Source organism: Monopterus albus, unplaced genomic scaffold (assembly GCF_001952655.1).
Source record: "Monopterus albus unplaced genomic scaffold, M_albus_1.0 scaffold111.1, whole genome shotgun sequence".
Lineage (NCBI taxonomy): Eukaryota > Metazoa > Chordata > Actinopteri > Synbranchiformes > Synbranchidae > Monopterus > Monopterus albus.
The window spans coordinates 288,893-310,500 of NW_018127991.1; the positions used below are offsets into that span (position 1 = coordinate 288,893).

At 41.1% G+C, this 21,608-nt stretch overlaps 2 protein-coding genes across 4 annotated transcripts in view; both read left to right on the forward strand.

The window, feature by feature from the left end:
- Window positions 1–438: 438 nt before the first annotated feature.
- On the forward strand, window positions 439–20,149 carry trappc11 (trafficking protein particle complex subunit 11). Of its 2 annotated transcripts, none has more exons than XM_020611293.1 (30): window positions 439–760; window positions 2,092–2,320; window positions 3,050–3,219; window positions 3,733–3,803; window positions 4,242–4,356; window positions 4,479–4,578; window positions 4,778–4,851; window positions 5,277–5,373; window positions 5,986–6,119; window positions 6,319–6,460; window positions 6,788–6,881; window positions 8,465–8,544; window positions 10,372–10,450; window positions 10,916–10,970; window positions 11,888–12,033; window positions 14,065–14,126; window positions 14,395–14,527; window positions 14,734–14,864; window positions 15,210–15,335; window positions 15,409–15,602; window positions 15,744–15,892; window positions 16,278–16,399; window positions 16,549–16,668; window positions 16,825–16,890; window positions 17,113–17,269; window positions 17,387–17,498; window positions 17,603–17,694; window positions 17,927–18,060; window positions 19,515–19,682; window positions 19,789–20,149. In XM_020611293.1, exons 2-30 carry the CDS (start codon window positions 2,114–2,116, stop codon window positions 19,831–19,833), a joined length of 3,375 nt encoding a protein of 1,124 aa, XP_020466949.1. In that variant the 5' UTR covers window positions 439–760; window positions 2,092–2,113; the 3' UTR covers window positions 19,834–20,149. The 2 variants fall into 2 exon arrangements, with proteins under 2 accessions (XP_020466949.1, XP_020466950.1); XM_020611294.1 differs by having other exon boundaries at window positions 2,096–2,320.
- A 956-nt stretch (window positions 20,150–21,105) lies between these two features.
- The window catches only part of spdl1 (spindle apparatus coiled-coil protein 1), a 7,804-nt gene continuing 7,301 nt past the window's right edge, over window positions 21,106–21,608 (forward strand). Inside the window, exon 1 of one of the 2 annotated variants that reach the window (XM_020611229.1) lies at window positions 21,106–21,222. The gene's annotated coding sequence lies outside the window, so the exon portion shown is untranslated. The remainder of the gene's footprint in view (window positions 21,223–21,608) is intronic. The other variant, XM_020611230.1, reaches the window with a different exon arrangement.

A 21,608-nucleotide genomic window follows, 5' to 3' on the forward strand; every position in this document is an offset into this window, starting at 1 on the left:
GTACCAGAGTCAAATTTGTTGCGTGTCCGATACACCTGGCCAATAAAGCAGATTCCGATTCTGATGTCTTGTTGCAGTTATTAGCAGTTAATTTTTTATCCAGCATATCATTGCCTGTAACATTTCCTCACTTCCAGTGCCAAGGATGTGCCAATGGGTAACACAGATTGATATAAAGCCAGAGACAACCAGGTGACTTTGTTTCTGTCATAGACTGTACATGTTGACATAACATCCCAGCCAGGCAAGAAGTAGCATTTTTTATGTGCTGTGTGGAGATGTATTATTATCATTATTATTATTGTTGTTTAAATGTTAATATTAATATTATCATAGTTTGCTTTTCTTGTTAAAAATCGTTTGTATGTAGTCAATTGCAATAAAATGTATTTCGTGAATAGCAGTTTAACTTTGAAAAGTCGAACCGGATGTGTTATTCGTCTTCTGCCACAGGCAACTGACTAGCTAGCTAATTTGTTGGTTCAACAATAGCTGCCGAAATAGCTTATCTATTTTCCGGCTCTGTCGAGTATAACATATCGATGACTATCTCTCTAATAGTGACTAGAGTTGGGACTTGGCTACACTAAGTCAAGCAGCCTAAAACTGATGTTAATTTGCTAGCTAATTTTGCAACGTTGCTCACCAACTAACGCTGTTAGCCCAGCTAATTAAGAATCTTTAAAGCGCATCTAGCTAGCTCAACGAAGCTAGCCTTCCCTGCTACCGTTATCAGTTCACTTGAAGTGATGCAGCTCAGGTATGTTTAATGTACTCCCGAGTTCATATACTTGATTATATTATATTGCGGGTTTATTGAGAGTGCTGACACGACAATAGCCTAGCAATGTTGGTAGCATTAGCAGTTTTATTATCTTACTTCCGCTTTCGTTGTCGATGTGTGTGCTTTTATGCATATAGCTTGTGTATTTACATGGCTAACAACAATTATAACATGTCACCTGTTTTTTCAGTGTAGAATAAATTTTTGTACAAATGTCTCTTATGTCAAGACATTTTGCAAACCCCGTGGAGGTCAAAGTATATAGTCGATCTACAGTCTATACGAAGTAAACAACTCTTGTCAATGTCAGCAGCAACTAATTAGCTCCGCTCCTTTCAGCTAGTGCTGACGCTTGTGACCTCCTGCTAGCTGTTCTCCATATAGCCGGTCTGTTAATGCTCGGTGGTTCCATGAGTATTTATATCCGTAGTGATGCTCACCTAACTTCCTGCACAAAAGTAATTTTAGGAATGTTAGAAATTTAAAAAATGGCTTGTTTACTTCTGTCATTAGACTGTCGGAAAACAATAGAATATTTATATTGATTCTTTAAGCATCTACCAAAGGAAATTACATTGAACACTATATCAACATAAAAACAAGAACAACATCGAAGCAGACAATGTGAACATGAAACTTACAGGCCAGGGGGTGACTTAAAGGGTTAAGTTAAGTAAAGACATTCAGGGAAGTACATATATTACAAATTTTGATAGCTTTTTTGTTTTCGCTCTTCAGGATAGTTTTTATTGCAATATGTGCTGCTGTTGCAGTGTTCCTGCTCTTTCTTTGTAAATTGTTGTACAATGTTGTAACTGATTAACTAGCTGACTAACTGTTGTAGACGTATGCCTAACTACAACAACCCCCCCCCCAACGAAAAAATCCCTTCTCACGTTTATTTACACTTAAAAAAAATCAAAACCATCACTTTTAAGTAATCTGAAAAATACATACATTGATTAAAAAAAACTACGAAAAACTAGTTAATGTAGGTGTCTGATATCCTTAACTACAAAACTGTCCCTGTACTGTAGGTTTGTGTGTTTTATGTTGCTTGAACACCAGCTATGACAGCTTATTGCATGCTTTTGTCCTGTATGTGTGTTTGTGCTCTGTTATTAATTGATCCTTCAGGGCTTTTAATTTCACATACAGTACAGGAACCCCTGAATTACTTTGAGAGATTTAATAAGCAGATGTTCTTGGGCATTTTAAGACAGATAGCCATAATTAACTTTTCCCTGTTTCCATTTAATCAGAGAGTTTCTGTCCTGATGCCTGTGACCTTACTCTGTCTTGTTTAGATAGATCCATTTTTGAATCATCATGATGGCAGGTTCCCAGTGGGAGCTTCCTCCAGAGCTATGTTGTCGGCCTATGGCCTTTGTAGCTCTGACTGGTCTGGATGTGGTATACAATGCTGTGCACCGTGCCATTTGGGATTCCTTCTGTGCTAACCGTCGAGCAGACAGAGTCCCCATCTCGTTCAAAGTGCTTCCAGGAGACCATGAGTACCCCAAATGTCGCACCAAGGTGAGCAGTGGGTAAAAGCATTAACTATAAGCTTTATCAAAAAGGAAAGTCTTAAGTCTAATCTTAAAGGTAGAGAGGGTGTCCACCTCCCGAACTGAGACTGGGAGCTGGTTCCACATGAGAGGAGCTCGATAGCTAAAGGCTCTGCCTCCCATTCACTTTCTGTAGACTCTAGGAACCACAAGTAGACCTGCACTCTGAGAGCAAAGTGCTCTGTTGGGATGACAAGGCTCTATGTGCCTATGTAACAAATGAGGGTAGTTGTTACTGAATATTTAGAAATAAGAGTCAGTCCAAAATGCTCACAAATAAGGGAAGTCCTTTCTTTGTGTCTCTATTTCATAACAGACTGACAAGTGTCATGCTACTAGTGGTGCACAATATGCTGATAGAAGTGGAGAGAGTCATGCACATGGATGAGGCTTTACTCAATCCACTCAAAGTGCAAAATGAAACATGATTCTGGGAAAAACAAGGTCTTGTTTGTCATTAGTCATGTGACAACCAGGGAAACGACACAAGCTCTGAAGCTTTGGTGTCAAACGTAACATCATTACTGTTTGCATAGGCTCATTTTCAGATGAGCTTACTATATCAGTGTTAAGATGTGGAAAACATCAAAACAAAAATATTGTGAAGTTTGTTTTTTATGCATGAGCAGTATTATATATGTAGTCTGTATTCCTTATTGTTTCTAAAGATGTTTGTCTTTTCTGTCTCTCTGTGTAGCGAACTTCCTATGAGTGGTACATTCCCAAAGGCATCCTGAAAACAGGTTGGATGAATAAACATCTCAATCTGGTACCTGCTTTGGTTGTTCTCTTCTATGAACTGGACTGGGATGACCCCCAATGGAAGGAGAAACAGTCTGAATGTGCCACTAAAGTGGAGATTGTCAGGTAGGTATACATTTTATTTTCCCTCAGAAAAGGTTTTTTTTTGCCAGTGAGGCAGCTGCTTCAGGTATGATTGGTACATTTTATTTGTTTAGGCCTGAACTCTTTCCATATGCTGTATGTGTGTGGGTCTGTTTGTAATTTCTGTGGGTTGGTTGCTGGGATCAGGTACAAATTGTCACATGGATTTTCAACATTTCTGTTTCACTAAAATGTTTTTAGAAGGGTCATGACTGCCATCATTCATTAACAAAATACTCACTCTTATACTGTAAATGCCAGTCCTTGCAAGTCTGATGGAAGCCTGTTATTGTTGCATACAAGAAATGTTTCAGAACCTGTTCAGGTGTTCACTGACGTTGGTGCTGAACGCCCCTTGACAGCTGTCATACCTGGAATAAACAAGCAGGAACTGGGAATGGACTGGGTTTTATATAGCTGACATTGTCCTGCACACCCCTACCAGAAACATGATTACACTAAATTTAATCTGCCGTTGTGTTTGTTTGTCTTTAGGACCAGTCTTCAGAGCAGGAACACCAAGGTGGCTGTGGTTCTGATCCAGAAGAAAACCCCTCTGCCTCCAGGTAAAGATTCATATTAGGTTGTGATCATGTGTCCTATCCCATCCACATAAGTTTCACAGTGAATCTCCAAAGTATCTCGGTCTCACTTTTTGAACAGTAGCAGTAAAAAACTGTGATGTATGTTTTATAAACAGTGGTTCCACATGTTGTAAAGACTGATGGTTACACCTTGAGGTTGATGGGCAGTCCACACCTTTATTTAAAAAGTTTACAAACTTTTTTGTGTAGACAGCATCTAAGCTCTACTAACTTTAGTAATGTTTATGTAAAATAAAAAAAAACTGAAAACTTTGCCTGCTGGTGAAATAGTTAGAATAGCTGATAAATTTAGTTTTGTTGTACGTTTGCTGTGTTGAGAACACAACCTTAGTAGTCTTCTCTGTTTATCACTGGCGTCTTTACCAACCTGCACCCTCATTTTTGTTTATGTGTGTACAGGAGAGGACCTGGTTGCATCAGAGAGAGCCTCAGCTCTTTGTAATGCCTGTGATCTGTCTGGCAAGAGTCTCTTTGTACTGCCGCACACTGATCACTTAGTGGGCTACATTATAAGGTAGGTACCAGTTATAAATACTGCATGGGCACCAGTGGGGCAAGGGTAACCTTATTTGGAAGCTGAAGTTACAGGCATTGCACCTTACTGGTTCAGTTCATCTAATGATTAGTATTCTGCAGGTTGGAGAATGCCTTCTATGAGCATGCTCAGACGTACTACTACACTGAGATTCGTCGTGTCAAATCACACAAGGAGTTCCTTAACAAGACCACACATCAGGTATGTGCACCCACAACACACCCAAAAAGGTGGTGAGCAATAAATTGTCCAGTAAATGCAGCATAACACACAGTGCTGCTCAGCTTTGAAGGCAAACCTGAAGGTAATACAACATTGCTTATAAGCAACTTTGAAATGCCATATATGTTTCTCCTTTATCTTTCTTTGCCTCCTCTTCTCCACCTCCTGGTGTTCCCAGCTGCTGTTTGTCAGACACCAGTTTAAAATCGCTTTCTTCAGTGAGCTGAAACAGGACACCCAGAATGCTCTCAAGTAAGTCTGAGGTCACAGACTGCTACTGATACCTTGCTGCGATCAGCTCCTGTTAGAATTTCATTAAGTACCTTTTTTTTCTCTTTCTTAATGCACATTCCCTTGCTTGTTGACATGTATGTACACAATGGGAGCCGCTGTACCAGAGTCAAATTCCTCGTGTGTCCGACACACCTGGCCAATAAAGCTGATTCTGATTCTGATGAAACAGCAGCAGCATTTCCAACCAGCTGTCAAGATAGTTGTGGGAAAATATTTTTTATTTGTTTTTTCAGACAAAATAGACTCAGCAAATGGTTGCTCTTTACACAAGCTTATCATTCTCAGATGGCTACAGAAGCAAACACCCCTGTGAAGCATAGCAACATATTCCAGTTTGTACCTGGGCTCCTTCTGAGTGTAATTGTGTGTGTGTTTTTCCTTAGGTACTACAAAACAGCATACAGTCTTATCCATGAGCTCAGAGCCCATGAGACCAACATGCTGGAGATCAAGACTATGGCTGGGTTCATCAACTATAAGGTACATTTCTATCTGTCTTGGTGAGTGAAAAGGTTCTCCTCTGCAGCTGGCAGAGTGACAGGTGAAAAAACAGTACGATGCAGTAACATTACGTTATTATGGCTGATGTGTTTAGGCATATGTATTAAAATGTTGTTTTCTACCATATCACAAAATTTATGCACCACCTGACCTGAGCTGCTTCAGAGGCCGTCTTGACTAGACTGATTTGTCTAGAATGACATCAGTAAAAGCATTCATGTTAGACCCCACAACAAAATGCTAAACATTCAGCATAACTATGTGTTTTGTGATGTGTGGAAAAAATGTAGGCCTGTAGCTTTTTGCTGCATAGATGCTGATAAAGGCAGGTGTGGCCAGACACAGTGCTGTTCTTTCTTCCAACTGGGAGTGCTTATTTTCAGCTCAGATTATTTTTAACAGCTTGGAAGTTAATAAAAGCTGGAGCTTTTATTTAGCATTCAGAATAAACAAATAAAATTTATAATAAAATTTAACATGTGAGCACAAATGTCTGAAAATATCACATATTGATGATTACAAATGTATTTATACTACAGTACTCTTTCCATCTTTCTCTCTTAATGTCTCTCTCTGTTTTGGTCTCTGTAGATCTGTCGCCTGTGCTTCCAGCACAACACTCCTCTAGATGCTATAGCCCAGTTTAGGAAGCACATTGACCTGTGTAAGAAGAAGATTGGCAGTGCTGAGCTGGCCTTTGAGCATGCTGCATGGATGTCTAAACAGTAAGATCCACACACATAAAACCACCTGCTTGATTTCATATATACATATGTTTGTGCTTCAGTCACCTTGTTTTTCGTCCTTGTAGATACTCATATAAAATGTTCAGTGAAGACAGAGCAAATTTTAAAGACACTGTGACCAAAGTCAGTCAGGACCCTCAGCGCTTCCTCCTGTCCCTTAATGTGTATTTGCTGTCAGGTTCCAGTCCTTCGGTGAGCTGTTTGATGAAGCAATAAAGCTGGGTCTGACAGCCATCCAGACTCAGAACCCTGGTTTCTACTACCAGCAGGCTGCCTGCTACAGTCAGGACAGGAAGCAGCTGGCACAGCAGCTCTGTCAGGTGAGAATACTGCCACTGCTAAAACTACCAGTAGTACCACGCTGCTACCATTGCTAGTACTACCACTACAGAAGATATTACTTCAATTACTGTTATGCTATAACTGTTACTGTTGCCAGTAATACAAATATACAATAATGCTACTAATAATTTACACATACACTGCTTGTTTACTGTGTCCTGGCTCTCAGTAAATCTCAGTAAACTGAAAGAGCAGAAACATTCAACACACATTTTATTTACTACCTTAACCCTGATATGAATGACAGATACTGCTGTACCTTACTCATATAAGCAGAATGACCAGTTAAGGGTTTATGGTTGTAGAGCGGAACGAGTTATCCCTCCCCTGACCCGTTGGATACCCAGAGCGGAGTACTGGACTTCTATGGACAGAGACCATGGAGACAAGGACACCAGAGTAGGCCCACACACTGTTTGTCTAATGAGGGAATATGTCATTTTAAAAAAGGTGCTGGATGATGTCATTTAGAGGACAACATATGCTATCATTCCACTGCCACTATTGTCTCAGAAACAGATGGTGCCCGGGCTGAAAGACATGATATCTGGTGCTGCTCAGAAGCAAGTCCTAGTGCGCATTACTCCACCCCAGCTCAGATGTCTGAATTATGATTGGCAGTAGGAAATGTCTCAGCTGAAGAAGGAGGCCTGCGCTCTTTAAAACAGAAAGAAGGAGGAGATGGCAGCACATTTTAAGGAAATAAAAGGAAGCCAAAACAAAAGCTATGTTTGTCAAATCCATGTTTGCTCTGTTGTGCTCTATTTGGACGGCTCCAGTGGCAGTAGAGTGATGGCAATAGTGACATCATCAAGTTATCACAGTTACAGCTTTTCTATTTTTGGTCGTGACGATCTCAAGGTAAACAGTAGAAATTCACTGTTCACGTTACAATGTAATCCATCAGGAATGGACACTTACATGGACCTGATTGCCAGTGCAACACCTTGCTAGAGGACACCATGTTGCATTGCAGAAAAAGTTGAACCAGATCCAACTTTTTTTTGCTGCACAGCAGTGTCATTTTGAATGACCCCTCAGTGATACCCCACTCTTCGCTGCATCAGCACTGTTCCCCCAGTCAAATGAATGACAAGGGCTGTGTTTTTCATTTTATATAGAGTGAAAGTCTGTCTGAACACAGCCTAGAGGGGGTGAGGGCGGGTTGGCCTGTGTGATTCACAGAGCTGAACAATGAACCCTCCAGTTAATGGTGGAAAGTTACAGTATATAGCTGGATGAGCAGCCTTAACCCTGTAAGCACCGTGCGCATCTTTGCTCGGGTATTAGGCCGCTGTGTCTGGCATTCATTGGATGGTTAACATACAGTAGGTAGTTTCAAATGTATGGCCTGATCTAATATGATATCACACCCCCCAAAAATGGATCATATCATTTCTACTACCTAATGTGAGCCTGTGCAGCTTGGTGTGAGTAACAGCAGCCACGCTGACCTCAACTGTTGTCGGTAATGCCTGAAACATCATCGGGACATGTGCAGGGTGTTTGCTCATGAGCTGCATTCATGTGTTACTTTGTGGCCTAATTATTGTGCATGGATTTAAGTGTCAGATCAGTGATTCTCAAGGACCAGCTGGAGTGTACATTCTAAGCACAACGCTGGTCACGCTGAAATGGGAGGTGATGATGAGAGAGGCTCCTGAACTGAATGAGCTGAAAGTAAGTGTGCGCGCTGCGCTCACTCCAAGCTGTGCAGGGCTCACATTATTATGAGAAAATACAGTAGCCTATGTTGTTAGAAGGAGAAGATACATTATGTCAAAATAACATTTTAATGTGAACGTATCTCAAAAACACAAAGTGTCTTGTTATAAGGAGAACGGCTTCTCCTTTTAACAAGATAGTAAGCAAGCGTTTAGGCAGGTTGAATATTGCCTAAATGATTATGGTATGGCACAGCATGTGCACGATCCCACTCATAGTTCAAGTTAAAATGACCTCTGTGTTGTTTGTACTTCTAGGTATTGATCCTCCAGATGCAGAGAAGGAGAAGACAGGGATTCTGGCCCTGCAGATTAAAGAAAGAGGTGTGCCACATTCTGTAAGTATTCACACTCACTCAATATACATACAGTGGAACCTCGGTTTTCGTGATTAATCCGTTCGAAAAAGTCAGACGAAAACCGAATCGTACGAAAACTGAAGCAATATTTCCCATAAGAAATAATGTAAATCCAATTAATCCGTTCCAGACACCCAAAAATATTAACAAAAAATACATTTTATAGAGAATAACTATATTTTTAAATACAGGAAACAATGAGAAATAAATATAAATGACTAATGAAATGGATAAATGAACATTTAACATCACTTTTACCTTTATTGAAGACTCTTGTTGGTGTATGGAAGATGGCGAGGAGGGGAGAGGGAGGAGGAGAGGTTATTGTTTGGAAGGGGAATCCCCCTCCATAAGGACTTCATGTATCAAGGCCCTATCTGGTCTTACTTCCCTTCACTCATTTCCTCCGGGAAATGAGTGGCCGAGTCACGCGGGCAGGCGGACGAGTTTGGTACGGACTAATGACGCTGAACCGAACAATCAACTGTATGAAAACCGAGGGGATGTACGAAAACTGGGACAAATTTTCTACGAAAAAAAAGTCGTCGAAAGACCGAATCATAAGAAAACTGGGGCATACGAAAACCGAGGTTCCACTGTACCTCTGACATAATTGTGACTCACTGTTTCATCAGCTGGGTTTTTGAAGTATTGCATCAGAAAAAGGTGATGGAAACATCAAAATTAGAAAAAAAATTGGTGCCAGTTCGATGACTTTAGTCTTTGTCATTGAAAAATAAAATTTGGCATTGAAAACAAAACCATAACTGAAAAAGTAAACATTGCTGTTGAAGCATCTGTATAAATAAAAAAACAACAACAAACAAACACTGGCATTAATAAAGTATTAATAGTATTAAAGTATTATTAGTTTCAATGCCATAGTTTTTCTTTCATTTCTCTGTCACTGTTTTGGCATGGAGGGGAGGGCTTTGAGGGGTGGGGCTCTCTCCCCTGAACTGCTGTTCACATTGAGGGTTCTGTCTGCCGAGCATGGCCGCATGGTTACTGCAGCGAATTAGATGACACCATGTGGAGTGGGACTAATGAATTTTAGGCCTGAGTGGAGCGGAGAAATGACACTAGATTTTCTCTGTTTTTACAAATGACCTAAGTCTCCTTAAAAAATAAATGTGCTGTTGTACATTGTCAATGACAAACTGTATGTGTGCTCCAGGATAGAGCAGCATCCACATAGACACCTAAATACTTATAGGAGTATACTTGTTCAGTCAGTGTGTTATGGACAGTGGTACAAGATAAGATTCAGTAGAAGACCAAAAAGGATTTCTTGTGTCTTTCTGGGATTGATAATAAATGAGCTCTCATCACACCATTTCACTATCCTGTCCATACAGTACTGATGATGAATCCCAGAATCATCTTCAGAGCCGAACAAAGACAACAATGTGGTGTCATCAAAGAACATCAAGATAAATGTATTTAGAATATCGGTTTTACAATCATCTGTATCTAATGTAAAAAGTAGAGGTGAGCTTGCACAGTCCTGCGGTGCTCCTGAAGTAGTCATAGTGGGAATTGAATGTCTTCCTAAATTTAACCAGCTGAACTTCACATATTTATAAGTTAAGCAGGCACTTTATTCCCTAGGAAAACATGACAGAATGAATATCAACATTTTTCTCAAGAAACAATATTCCAAGTATCAGGAGCATACACTTCTGCGACTTCTTCAGAAAGATGCACCTACTGTTGTTAAATTTGTGATCAAGAAGTCCCTGATGCATGTATTTCAGGTTGCATTGTACTTAAAACCTACCCCTTTCCCTGACTCTGTCCCTGTAGGAGCTGATAATAGCACTTCTCAGTAATGCTGTCGCCCAGTTTAAGAAGTACAAGTGCCCTCGAATGAAGAGCCATCTCAGTGAGTATCAGCATACTCTCCTAATCTCCTCGGGTTCTTGAAAGCTTCCAGTAGCCCTGCAGGGGCTTCCAAAGCATCCTACAACAACATGAGGCATGCTGAATTTCACTGCTATTTTTATTGAATACTCTACAGTTGATTCCACTGTATTTTGCACCACATTTTACAGTCAGTGTCAGCCCCTTTTCCTGTAGCATTCTCCTTTTCACATGTAGAAGTTAATGTCACGCTTTGACACAGCAGGCGGCCGTTTGTGACTGCACGGTGAGGAGAGCTCATTTTTAGTATCCTTTCCAGAAAATGAGAGAAGACATCACATACTCTTTGTAATATGATTGGTGATCTCTATTGCAAATTCTTTTTTTGTTTTCTTCCTCAAGGACTATTTTCTTACGCTTAAGATTTTACATGTCACAGTAGCCCTTTGTTTAACCTTGTCACACAAATGTTCTGTTTGTGTCTTAGTGGTGCAGATGGGAGAGGAATACTACCATGCTAAAGACTACACCAAAGCCCTGAAGTAAGGAAGAAGATGTGCTTCTGTGTAAATGACAGTTATGCTCTGTGGTATATTTTAATGTAAATGTTGAGATACATGTAAACACCTTGACGTCCTACTCCCCCCAAACTCTTGAGCACAGCTATAGTTAATTTGTGCAGACTTCATGCTTTTGGCTGATAGGTGGGTATTTGTTAAAGGAGAGATTCTGAAAGGAATATGTACATTGTGTGCATCCTTGAGGCTTAACAAACAAGTTGAATGCATACCCTACTCATTAAACATTTGCAGCCTCCTTGCAAACATTGTGATTTACTAAAGTCTTGTTTACATTCATGTCTCTCAGCAGCTTAACCTAAACAGATACAATGTAGATATGAGGCTGGCTCAAGCTGCTGAGTAATTACCCTTTGATTGGGTGAAGGTAGGTGGGGTAGGTTATGTTGGATTAGGCCAAAGGTGCTGCAGATTAAGGTTAGAGCGCTGTGTGCCAGCCATGGTGTCCAACAGATTAATGATGGCATGGCCTCATACTCACTATGGGGCCTATTGACAGGTCTAAACACCATTTAACATCAATACTCACCCAGCTTTGGGCATATTTAACTGTGCATTGATAACTTAGCTGTCTCTTCACAGTCTTTTTGAGGTTTATTCATGCAGGAAACCAGTGGAAAGATGTGGACGCACTACCCGTATGCACACAGTTGTTTGTATGTGCCCATGAGACTTTGAGTGAATATGTACAAGACAAACAAAACAGGGACCTGTTCCTAAAATCACTGCTCTATAGTGCTACTAGTGGTCAAAATCTCCATAGCGTCTTTAAACCCACCAATGCAGTTGCATGGAGATTTTTTTTTTTTTTTTTTAATTTTCTCTCTTTAAGCAAGATACCTGCAAAATGACTGTGTGTGTATGTGTGATTATGTTTCCAGGCTGCTGGACTATGTGATGTGTGACTATCGCACAGAGCGGTGGTGGGGTCTCCTGACAGCCATATTGACCACAGCTCTCCGCTGTGCTTACCTGATGGCCAGTGTTAAAGACTACATCATATACTGTATGGAGCTGCTGGGCAGAGGTAAGCAGCATGACTACAGCCAGACAGAGAACTATCAGTGGCTACCTGGGGTAGGGTAAAGGAAATCCACTTTGTCTATTAAGACCTTGCAACCTGCAAGTTCAGCTGTGTTATTCTGAATGTGGATGCATGCGTTCATCTGTGAACCTTTTTTGTTTACACATGGCAAGATGAATTTTATTTGCTTCAGTTTTTTTCATCCTGCATTCCAGCCCTCCTCTACTCTGTCCTGTATGTTTGTTTACTCTGGACTGGCAGTTTACCTGCTAAAATTACAGTTAATAAATGTTTCTTTTTTAGAAATTAATTTTATTTTGATGAGAATCAATTTTCTTGACCTGGTATGTTGAATATATGAGGAATTTGACTCCGGTACAGTGACTCGGTCAGGGCACGGTCAATATCCCGCCTGGGTCCTTAGGCAAGGCCCTTAATGCTACCTGCCTACCTCATGGGGCAATGAGAGTTGGAAAAACAAGAGTCACACCGGCTGGGACGTCACTCGGGTCAACAAGGTGCGTGTCAGGTGTTGAGGAACCAGGGCAACCTGATGAGAAGTGGGCTACTGGAAGACATTTATGGACAAGAGAGGCAAACAGGGAACTATTGGAATGCTACTATACAAGTAACTCCAGCGAGAGGGGTTACATACGGAGGATGTGGGACCTATGGATACTGCCTGGATTGACTACAAGAAAGCCTATGACTCAATGCCTCACACATGGATCCTGGAATGCTTGGGAACTGTACAACATCGACAGGACTTTAAGAGCCTTCATCAAGATCTCAATGGGAATGTGGAAAACAACCCTAGAGGCCAACTTCAAGCCAATTGCACAAGTCAACATCAAGTGCAGTATCTACCAAGGAGATGCTCTGTCCCCACTGCTGTTCTGCATAGGCCTGAACCCCCTCAGCCAGATCATCACCAAGAGCAGTTACAGATGCCGACTACAGAATGGAGCAACCATCAGCCACCTCCTCTACATGGATGACATCAAGCTGTATGCCAGGAGTGAACGAGACATCGACTGACTGATCCACACCACTAGGATTTACAGCCAGGACATTGGAATACTGTATCATTCGGACTGGATAAGTGTGGTCGAATGGTAACAAGGAGGGGGACGGTAGTCAGAACTGAGGGGATTGTACTACCAGAAGGCAACATAGCAGATGTTGAGGACAGCTACAAGTACCTTGGGATCCTGCAGGCAAATGGGAACCATAAAGAGGCCGCAAGCAAAGCAGCAACCAACAAGTACCTGCAGAGAGTAAGGCAAGTCCTGAGAAGCCAGCTGAATGGAAAGAGCAAAGTCTGGGCAATTAACACCTGTCGGTCATCAGGTACCCTGCTGGCATAATAAGCTGGCCAAAGGAGGAGATAGAGGCCACTGACATCAAGACAAGGAAGCTCCTTACAATGCACGGCGGGTTTTACCCCAAGCCCAGCATCCTGATAGTGTACAGAAACATCTGTGCCGAGTACAGGCTGGAAGTCCCAAAGTCAAAATGGGATACACCTCCAAAGGTGGTTGAGAATGACCAAGCAAAGATCCTGTGGGACTTCCAGATACAAACTGACAAACTGGTAATGGCCAACCAACCGGACATAGTAGTGGTGGACAAACAGAAGATGAAGGCCGTAGAGATAGATGTAGCAATCCCAAGTGATAGCAACATCAGGAAGAAGGAACACAAGAAGCTTGAAAAATACCAAGAGCTGAAAGAAGAGCTAGAAAAGATGTGGAAGGCGAAGGCACAATAGTCCCCGTGGTAATAGGAACATTGGGGGCTGTGACCCCCAAACTGAGAGAGTGGCTCCAACAGATCCCAGGAACAACATCTGAGATCTCTGTCCAGAAGAGTGCAGTCCTATATATATATATATATATACAGTGGTATATTTACAAGTTATTGTGCTGAGGGCTGTTCTGATCTATTTAAAGACAACCTTGTGGATAGTTGCATAATAAAAACAACCGGTTCAGTTACCTCTGGAAAAGCTAACAGTAGAGTTTTGTTCTCTAGCTTCAACACTAAAGGAGGGTCAAAAGTCAAGGATCGAGAAGAATCTCATCAAAGTCCTGATGGTGAGTAGATGAAACCCATCTGGATCCACAGTCTTCTGTAAACCAAAGGCCATCAAGTCAATAACTAAATATTTCCTTTTAATTTAACAGAACTAACATGGCATGTTAGATATTTTACATGTTATAATGTTAGTCCGTGAAATTGGGTTCTGATTGAAATAGATTTTCTCTGACAGTCTTTTACTGTACTTCATCTGGCTTGTACTTGGCCCAGGTCAACCATCATTTCCTATCCTTTTACTTCTCTAACTTTCTCTCATTCCACTAGAATGAGGTCCCTGATGCTGAGCCGGAGTGTGATCCGTCTTCTGTCAGCTCAGCCAGGTCACTGTGGAACGACCGAATGGCTTTAGCTGGATTGAATGAGTTCACTATAGAAGTTCAGGACTACATACCATTCAGTTAGTATTCACATATTCACCCAAAGCAGCTGTTCACATTTCTAAACAATGCACTCTTGATTTACTTTCCACCACGCCTTTCAGCTACATGAAGGTTATCAAATAATGATGACTGAAGAAATGTTCTGTTTAACTCACGTAGCTGCTAATTATAGAAGCTGGAAATAATAACTGTTGCTGACTGTGCTTTCTCCTTCTGGCTCCAGTCCAGTGTAAGGCCAAATTCCACTCTCCCAGTTTCCATGTAGACCAGCCCATCCAGCTACAGGTCTTCCTCCGAGCTGACTGTCCTCATCCTGTAACATTTAATAAGCTGGCTGTCAGCCTCAGCAATCAGGTACACAGAACATACAGCAAGGTACAAATAAAGCCTTGCTATCTCAATGGGCACAAACAGGACATACGGTATTATTCTGTAGAAAAGGACATTCAGATAACTTAGTTTTGGTGCTACAGAACCTTCATAAACATAATATGACTGTACCTAATAAAATGTCAGTATCTTATTTTAACTGTTCCATGTTGTACAACCAATAGCTGTACTCTGTTTAGGACACATGTATGAGCATGGTCTAAACATTCATACAAGTACTACATAAGCCTACTTTGTCTTTTATTTGCTAACATGTTTCAGGACCTCGTCTAAGGCAAAAAAAAAAAAAAATCATGTGTTTGTATGCAGGAGTACAACCAGTGGTGTGTGGTGGAGTCATCAGGTCAGGAGAGTATGAGCTTGTTGCCAGGAAAGACCAAATGCTACAACTTCAGCTTTGTAGCAAAGACTGAAGATGTTGGGAAGAAGATCGAGGTGAGCCATGTTTATCAGTTTGTGTATGTGTCTGAAAGAGAGATACATTGTTGCTGACTCTGTGCTTGTTTAGATGACAGGTATTGAGGTGATGCTGGGCAGTGTCAGAGGCCGCTGTGTGTTTCTGAGCTGGAGAGGGGCAGGTGGAGATGCAGCCTCCACCCACGAAGCCTTGCAGGCCAGCAGGTCATCACGTCGATGGGGGAGGGGCATTGAGATGCGACAAGAGCTGGACTGGGACAGCCTGACTGTGCAGCAAAGCACCATGTAAGGCTTGGCTGAAACGCAACACAACCCCAGCATTTCTGGAAAAGTTATTACATTGCATGCCAGTTTCCACAGTATCAGTTCTTGTCCACACTGAAATCAACAGGAATGGGAAATGTCCATCTGTTTTTGTATGTTTAGGATCATCTCCAGAGTCCCGAAGATATCTGTTCAACTGAGCCATCAGCCTCCTGCACTTAACAATGAAATGTACTGCATCTGCCTCACCATCCAGTCACAGGAGGAGAGCGTGGCCAAGGATGTCAAACTGACAGCTGGCCTGAAACCAGGTATACCCATAACAAGCAGAGGAAAAACACCATTATATTCCCAAGTATAATGGTCTAGTTTTGTCCAATCTATATGCTAATCTAGGCTAACCACATCCTGACTTCAGCTCTGTATGTAACACACAGACAAAAGGCTGATATCGATCACACCGTGTTGCGCTCAGAAAGGAACTTGATACTTTGCAAATTACTGAACTATTCTAACTAACTCATCTTTCCACAGCAATGGTAAAACATTATTAAAGGATATATTATAGTTCTTTGTCTGGTACAGCAACTGAATACGATTTCAGTTATTATGATACTTAAACTGCTGCTTTTTCAAATGAACAGCTTAACATCAGTGTACAGTATATGATTTTGTCTGTCTTTATTGGTGGTCCAGGCCAGGATGCCACTCTAGGACAGACCACACATGTGACACTTGATGGCTCAAAGGTTTGTGACGACACTGCACCTGCTTTACTCCCTGACGTACCCCTGGGAGATCTGAAACCAGGTGAAAAGGTACGCTCACATTCAAAAGAAAATGTCCTAAGAAACTCGTATAGCACAACATTTTGTGCATTGTAACTTCTCTGTGTGCACAACTGCCTACACTTTCAGCCTCCCTGCAGTGGAAAGTAGTAACTCGGTTTCTGTGTGTTTGTCTCCAGTTGGAGAGATGTGTATGTGTGAGGTGTGTGTCGACCGGATCAAGGGTCTTCCTGTTCCATGTGGCCTACAGCATCGATACCTCAGTGGAGGGACAACAGATTGTCTGCAAATGTCATAAGGTAGAGAAGCTCCTTCTCCTCCAGCTGCCAGTCATAACACTTGACACTGTGTCCATGTCCCATAGACAGTGTTTAGTGGTTTTCATGTGTTGCAGTGTGTTTTTAAAAATTTTGTTTCTGACCTGGTTTACTAATTTCTTGTTCTTTTGTTTTCAGGATGAGACGGTTACCATAGAGACAGTGGTCCCATTCGAGGTGTCTGTGAAGTTTGTTTCTACCAAGGTGTGTAATTATCTATTTTTCAATTTATTTACTCCATTAGCAGTGTTCTTCAGAAAGAACTGGAAGGAAAATCATGACAGTGTGGATGTACATGGCTGGTTTACATAGTGGGTCGTTGGATGGTGGTAATGGTGATTTTGTAGCAGACATACCATCCTTGATTTCTAGCTGTGAGAGTATAAGGAGTGGTATTATTATGCCTGGATGTCTGTGTGATTGCAGTTCGAGCCATTGGAACGAATAGCCGTGGACATCCCCTTCCTGTTGATGACAGACATCCTTTCCTCGTCTCCCTGGCCTCTTCTGTTGGCCTCTTCCTCTCTGCAACTGCTTACTATGACCAGCAACACACCGCAGCTTCAGTCCCAGCTGCAGGAAGGTACCCGGCCACTTTGAAAAGTTCTCTTGGGAAAAACATTTGTGGAGTCATAGATATAAATTAGCTGTAAAGTACATGGCTGTAACATAGTGTGTGTGTGTGTGTGTGTGTGCTCAGTGGTTCTGCAGACAGGTGAGTGTGCCAGTGAGTGCTTCTGTCTGCGATGTCCTCCACTAACCAGCAGCATTAACACTGTGGCTACAGGACAGTATCTGATATCATGGAAGAGGTATGTACACACACGCACACACATACTGAGAGGCTGTAGCTGAGTGATCAGTGGGTTTGAACAAGCTCGTACATCTCTTAACTGTTTGTAACGGTGTTTTACAGAAAGTCCGCGACTGCAGACAGTCCTCTTATCCAGACTACTATCACGTTACCTCACATCATGTTGGAGACTGTCCCTCTCTATATCCATGCTGGTCAGGATACACATGGTTTACATGAATAAACACATAATGTGCACATTTATATGTTTCTTTATGACATTTTTATCTAAAGTGATTTACATGAAACTGTTCTTTCACAAGTTAGGTTTATGTTTAGTTTAATCTGTTATTGGACCTAAAGTCTGAAAAAAGAAAAGGCTCTATTTTCAAAGTCATCCTCTATTTTGGGTCTATAAGACTCTACCTGTCTTGTCCTCTGGTGTAGATTTACCATCATTTGGGCGAGTCCGAGAGTCTCTTCCAGTTCGTTACCACATAGAAAACAGAACAGCTCTGGTGCAAGAGGTGGAGATGGCTGTTGAACCTTCTGATGCCTTCATGTTCTCTGGACTCAAACAGGTATAGCTTTGTTCACTGTTAAGTAAAGATTTGGCAAACAAAAGGTGATGTAGCTGCATTTCCATCAGCTGGCGCAAAACTAATATACATGTTTCATGAACACATCTGATGGTTTGGCAGCACAGTTAAATGGATGTGGAACAGGGTGTAAGATTGGTCATTCTCTCATTAACAACTGCATGTAGGCAGATGATTTGATGATCTTCTGTCAGTACAGTACTGGTCTCCAGTTACTGAGGAGATAATGACAGTATGACATGGATTCTGACATTAACTGTGATGCTAATAACAGTAATTAGTATTTCCTGATTCTTCCTGTATGTGTTGCCCTTAAGGGCACCGTGAAAAGGGCCTGTAGACCTTTGACCGCCAAGACATGCTCCCGGTGAGTTAGTGTCAAATCATCAAGTGCACGAGAGCTCTTCTGCAGCCACTTCTGCAGACTTTACCTGATGGAATTCCCCACAGTTCATTGCGTTGTGATGTGAAACATGGGATTAGCCTATCGGGTGAAGGCAGGAAACGTAAAAATGTGAACAAATGGCATAAAACGGAGATGAGAAAAATAAAGAAGTAAACAATAAAAAAAACAACACATTCTTATGTTAACTGATGTTAATCTAATGTCACCTTGGACAAAAGCATCTGCTAAACACTAGCCTAACTTTAACATAAACATCCTGTATTGTTATGCACCTATTTCATTCATCAGCTATTTATCTCTTTGTTTATTGATGCTGTTTTAACAAAAACATATGTTACATTGATTAGGTAATTAACAGTTGCCCCTCATCCACTTTGTAAGGTAAGAGCCTGGATCATGTTCAAATCAGCCAGTCAGTCTCTGAAGTGTCTTGGCCATGAGTGAAAAACAAAAAATAAAAAAACCTAAACCCACAATAATTAAAACCATGGGTTTTTTTGGTGTTGTCATGGTGATGTGATAGCCAAAGTCACAAAGTGCTGTCCCATTCCTATTTATACAGTTTCTGGCCCTTACAGACTCTTGCCTTCAATTACTTACAGGTGACATTTCTGAGGGTTCAGGGCTTGAGACCTTAGGAAGGACATAGAAAACAGCTACATTTAAGCAGAAAAAGCTGTTTTTACAGTGTCAGCATCATATGCCAACCAGACTGAGATATTGGTAAAGCGCAATAAAAATATTTAGGGTGTAGCTACTCTTCAACACACTGAGGTTTGGTCCACATTTGTTATTCTGTTCCTTTGGTCTGAACTAAAGAAAAAATTATATATTGTGAACTTTGATACATTGTGATATTGTAACCAGTATTGTTTAACTGGCACAGCCTTTATTACCCTGTAGAAACTGAAAGAATAACAAATGCATGGATAAGTAAGAAGATACATTTCAACTATGTGTGTGTGTGTGTGTGTGTGTGTGTGTGTGTGTGTGTGTGTCCGTCCGTGTCCGTGTCCACATGCGTGTGCAGGTGCGTCTCCGTATCCTCCCTGGCTCAGAGCAGCAGATTCTGTATAACTACTACCCGCTGATGGCTGGTTACCAAACACTACCACAGCTCAACATCAGCCTGCCCCGCTGCCCGACCACCAACTCACACACACTCAGACGTTTCCTGCCTCATCGCATCTTTGTCAAGGTAACGCACACACAAAGATTTTCACAGACCACTGGCTGAGCAGCTCACCTCAGCTGTTGATATTTAACGTTGTTCCAAAGCATAATTTTCTCCTCTTTCTCCTCAGCCTCAGGGTCGACAGCTGGATGACGCCTCCATTGCTGCAGCTTGAGAAGAACGCAGTGTGTTTACTGTAAATATGAGAACAAAGCAGATGTATGATTCCTCATCAAAGATAATATTAACACTCTTTGTTTCTGTAAAAACACACCAGGAAAACCATCTATTGACCAAACATGTGGAAACATTGTCTAGTGTTTCTGTTCCAAGTGAATGTGATGACAGGAGGCTGGTCAATGGACTGATATACTGATGTTCAATTAAAAGTCATGTAAAAATCTAGTGTGAACTATATGGAAGTGTGGGTAGAGTGTAATACATGAACTGAATGCGATGATGGGTTGATTAAACTGAAGTCGTATAATCTCACTATGTACCATATGCATTTGTTCTATACAAACTCTACAGTGTTCAGGATTGTATTCTGTTGACCTTGGCATTACATCATGTAAGTGTGGCAGCTACTTACTGCTGGAAAAGTACTAAAAATGGGTCGGGGGTTATAGCACCAAAAACACAATGTACTAATAATTTATTAAGGCTTAGAAAATAACCAGAGCATTACAGTGAAGTAGAGAGCAGCTGCAGCTCTACAGTGGGGCAAAAACACAGGTGTGGAACAAAATAGTTTTTTGCACAAAGTTTGCATCTTTTTATTCATTTTATTATATTATTATTATTATTAGGTATCTATTAATAATTTAACTTAGTGATTATTGTAAGAGGTTATCCAATGAAATGTAAAACTAACATGAAAAACAGGATATACACAAGTGTCTTATTCACATTTGATTTAAAAAGGACCTGCTATAAAACTTGCATTTCTAATATCTACATCCAATAGTGTGTATGCTTTTTGTGTGCAGTTCTTTATATGTTTAAATAATATGGAGAAAGATGGTTCTATGAATATTGATGTGTGGGAATTTCTGTTGCTTTACTGTATTTATAAATATGAATGTCAATAGCTTATATCTCACAGGCTGACTGACAAATAATTTCTATTTTTTGCAGATATTATTGCACTTTTACAATTTTTTTTTATTATTATTTTGTCCTTACTTGATAGTTAAGCAATAAAAAATTAATTTGTTGGCATTCAGCTGCAACCCTCTGGGGTTTATCATTGAAACAAACTAGAGATCTCACGACAGAAGTACATGTAACGATCTTTACAGCTTTTTATGCATCATGTTTTGTAAGCAATTTGATGATGCGCTACCGGTGTACTTGTATTCTTCAGCACGAAAAAGGTGACCGTGAAATATAAGCATATTTCCCATGAAATCCCCCCTTATCTACAGCCACCTCTTGGGCTTTGCTGGCTCATCACCTGCTTGGCCAATCAGGCACAAGTCTCGGTGACGCAGTCTCGTGTCGCGATACTTCATTGGAAATAGATTCAAACTGGTGTGGCGGTTTTGCGACTCAGATAGACAAGGTAAGTATGTCTATTTGTGTTGTCCATTTTGTTGTAAATGTTAATGCTTACTGTTTGTATTCACTTATACGCTCACCTCAAGGTAAATTATAGTGGCCTTTGTGTGATTAAAAAAAAAGTTGCGAAACGTTGGTAAGACCTGGGAGGGCGTAGAGGCAAGTGGTTGGAAATAGGATAAAGTTAAGGTTGGTGTGACGTTAAACGTCATAGGAGACGCCCGGTTAGGGTGAAGGTTGGATTCAACAGGTGAAACAGAATCTAGCTAGGCATCTAACGTTAACGCTCGCTTGTTAACAGCTGGGAAAGTAGCTCACGCTGTTATTGTCAGCGGTGGCTATGTCATCAAACACGAACAGCTGAGGAGCCACAGCCTCCTGGCTAACCAG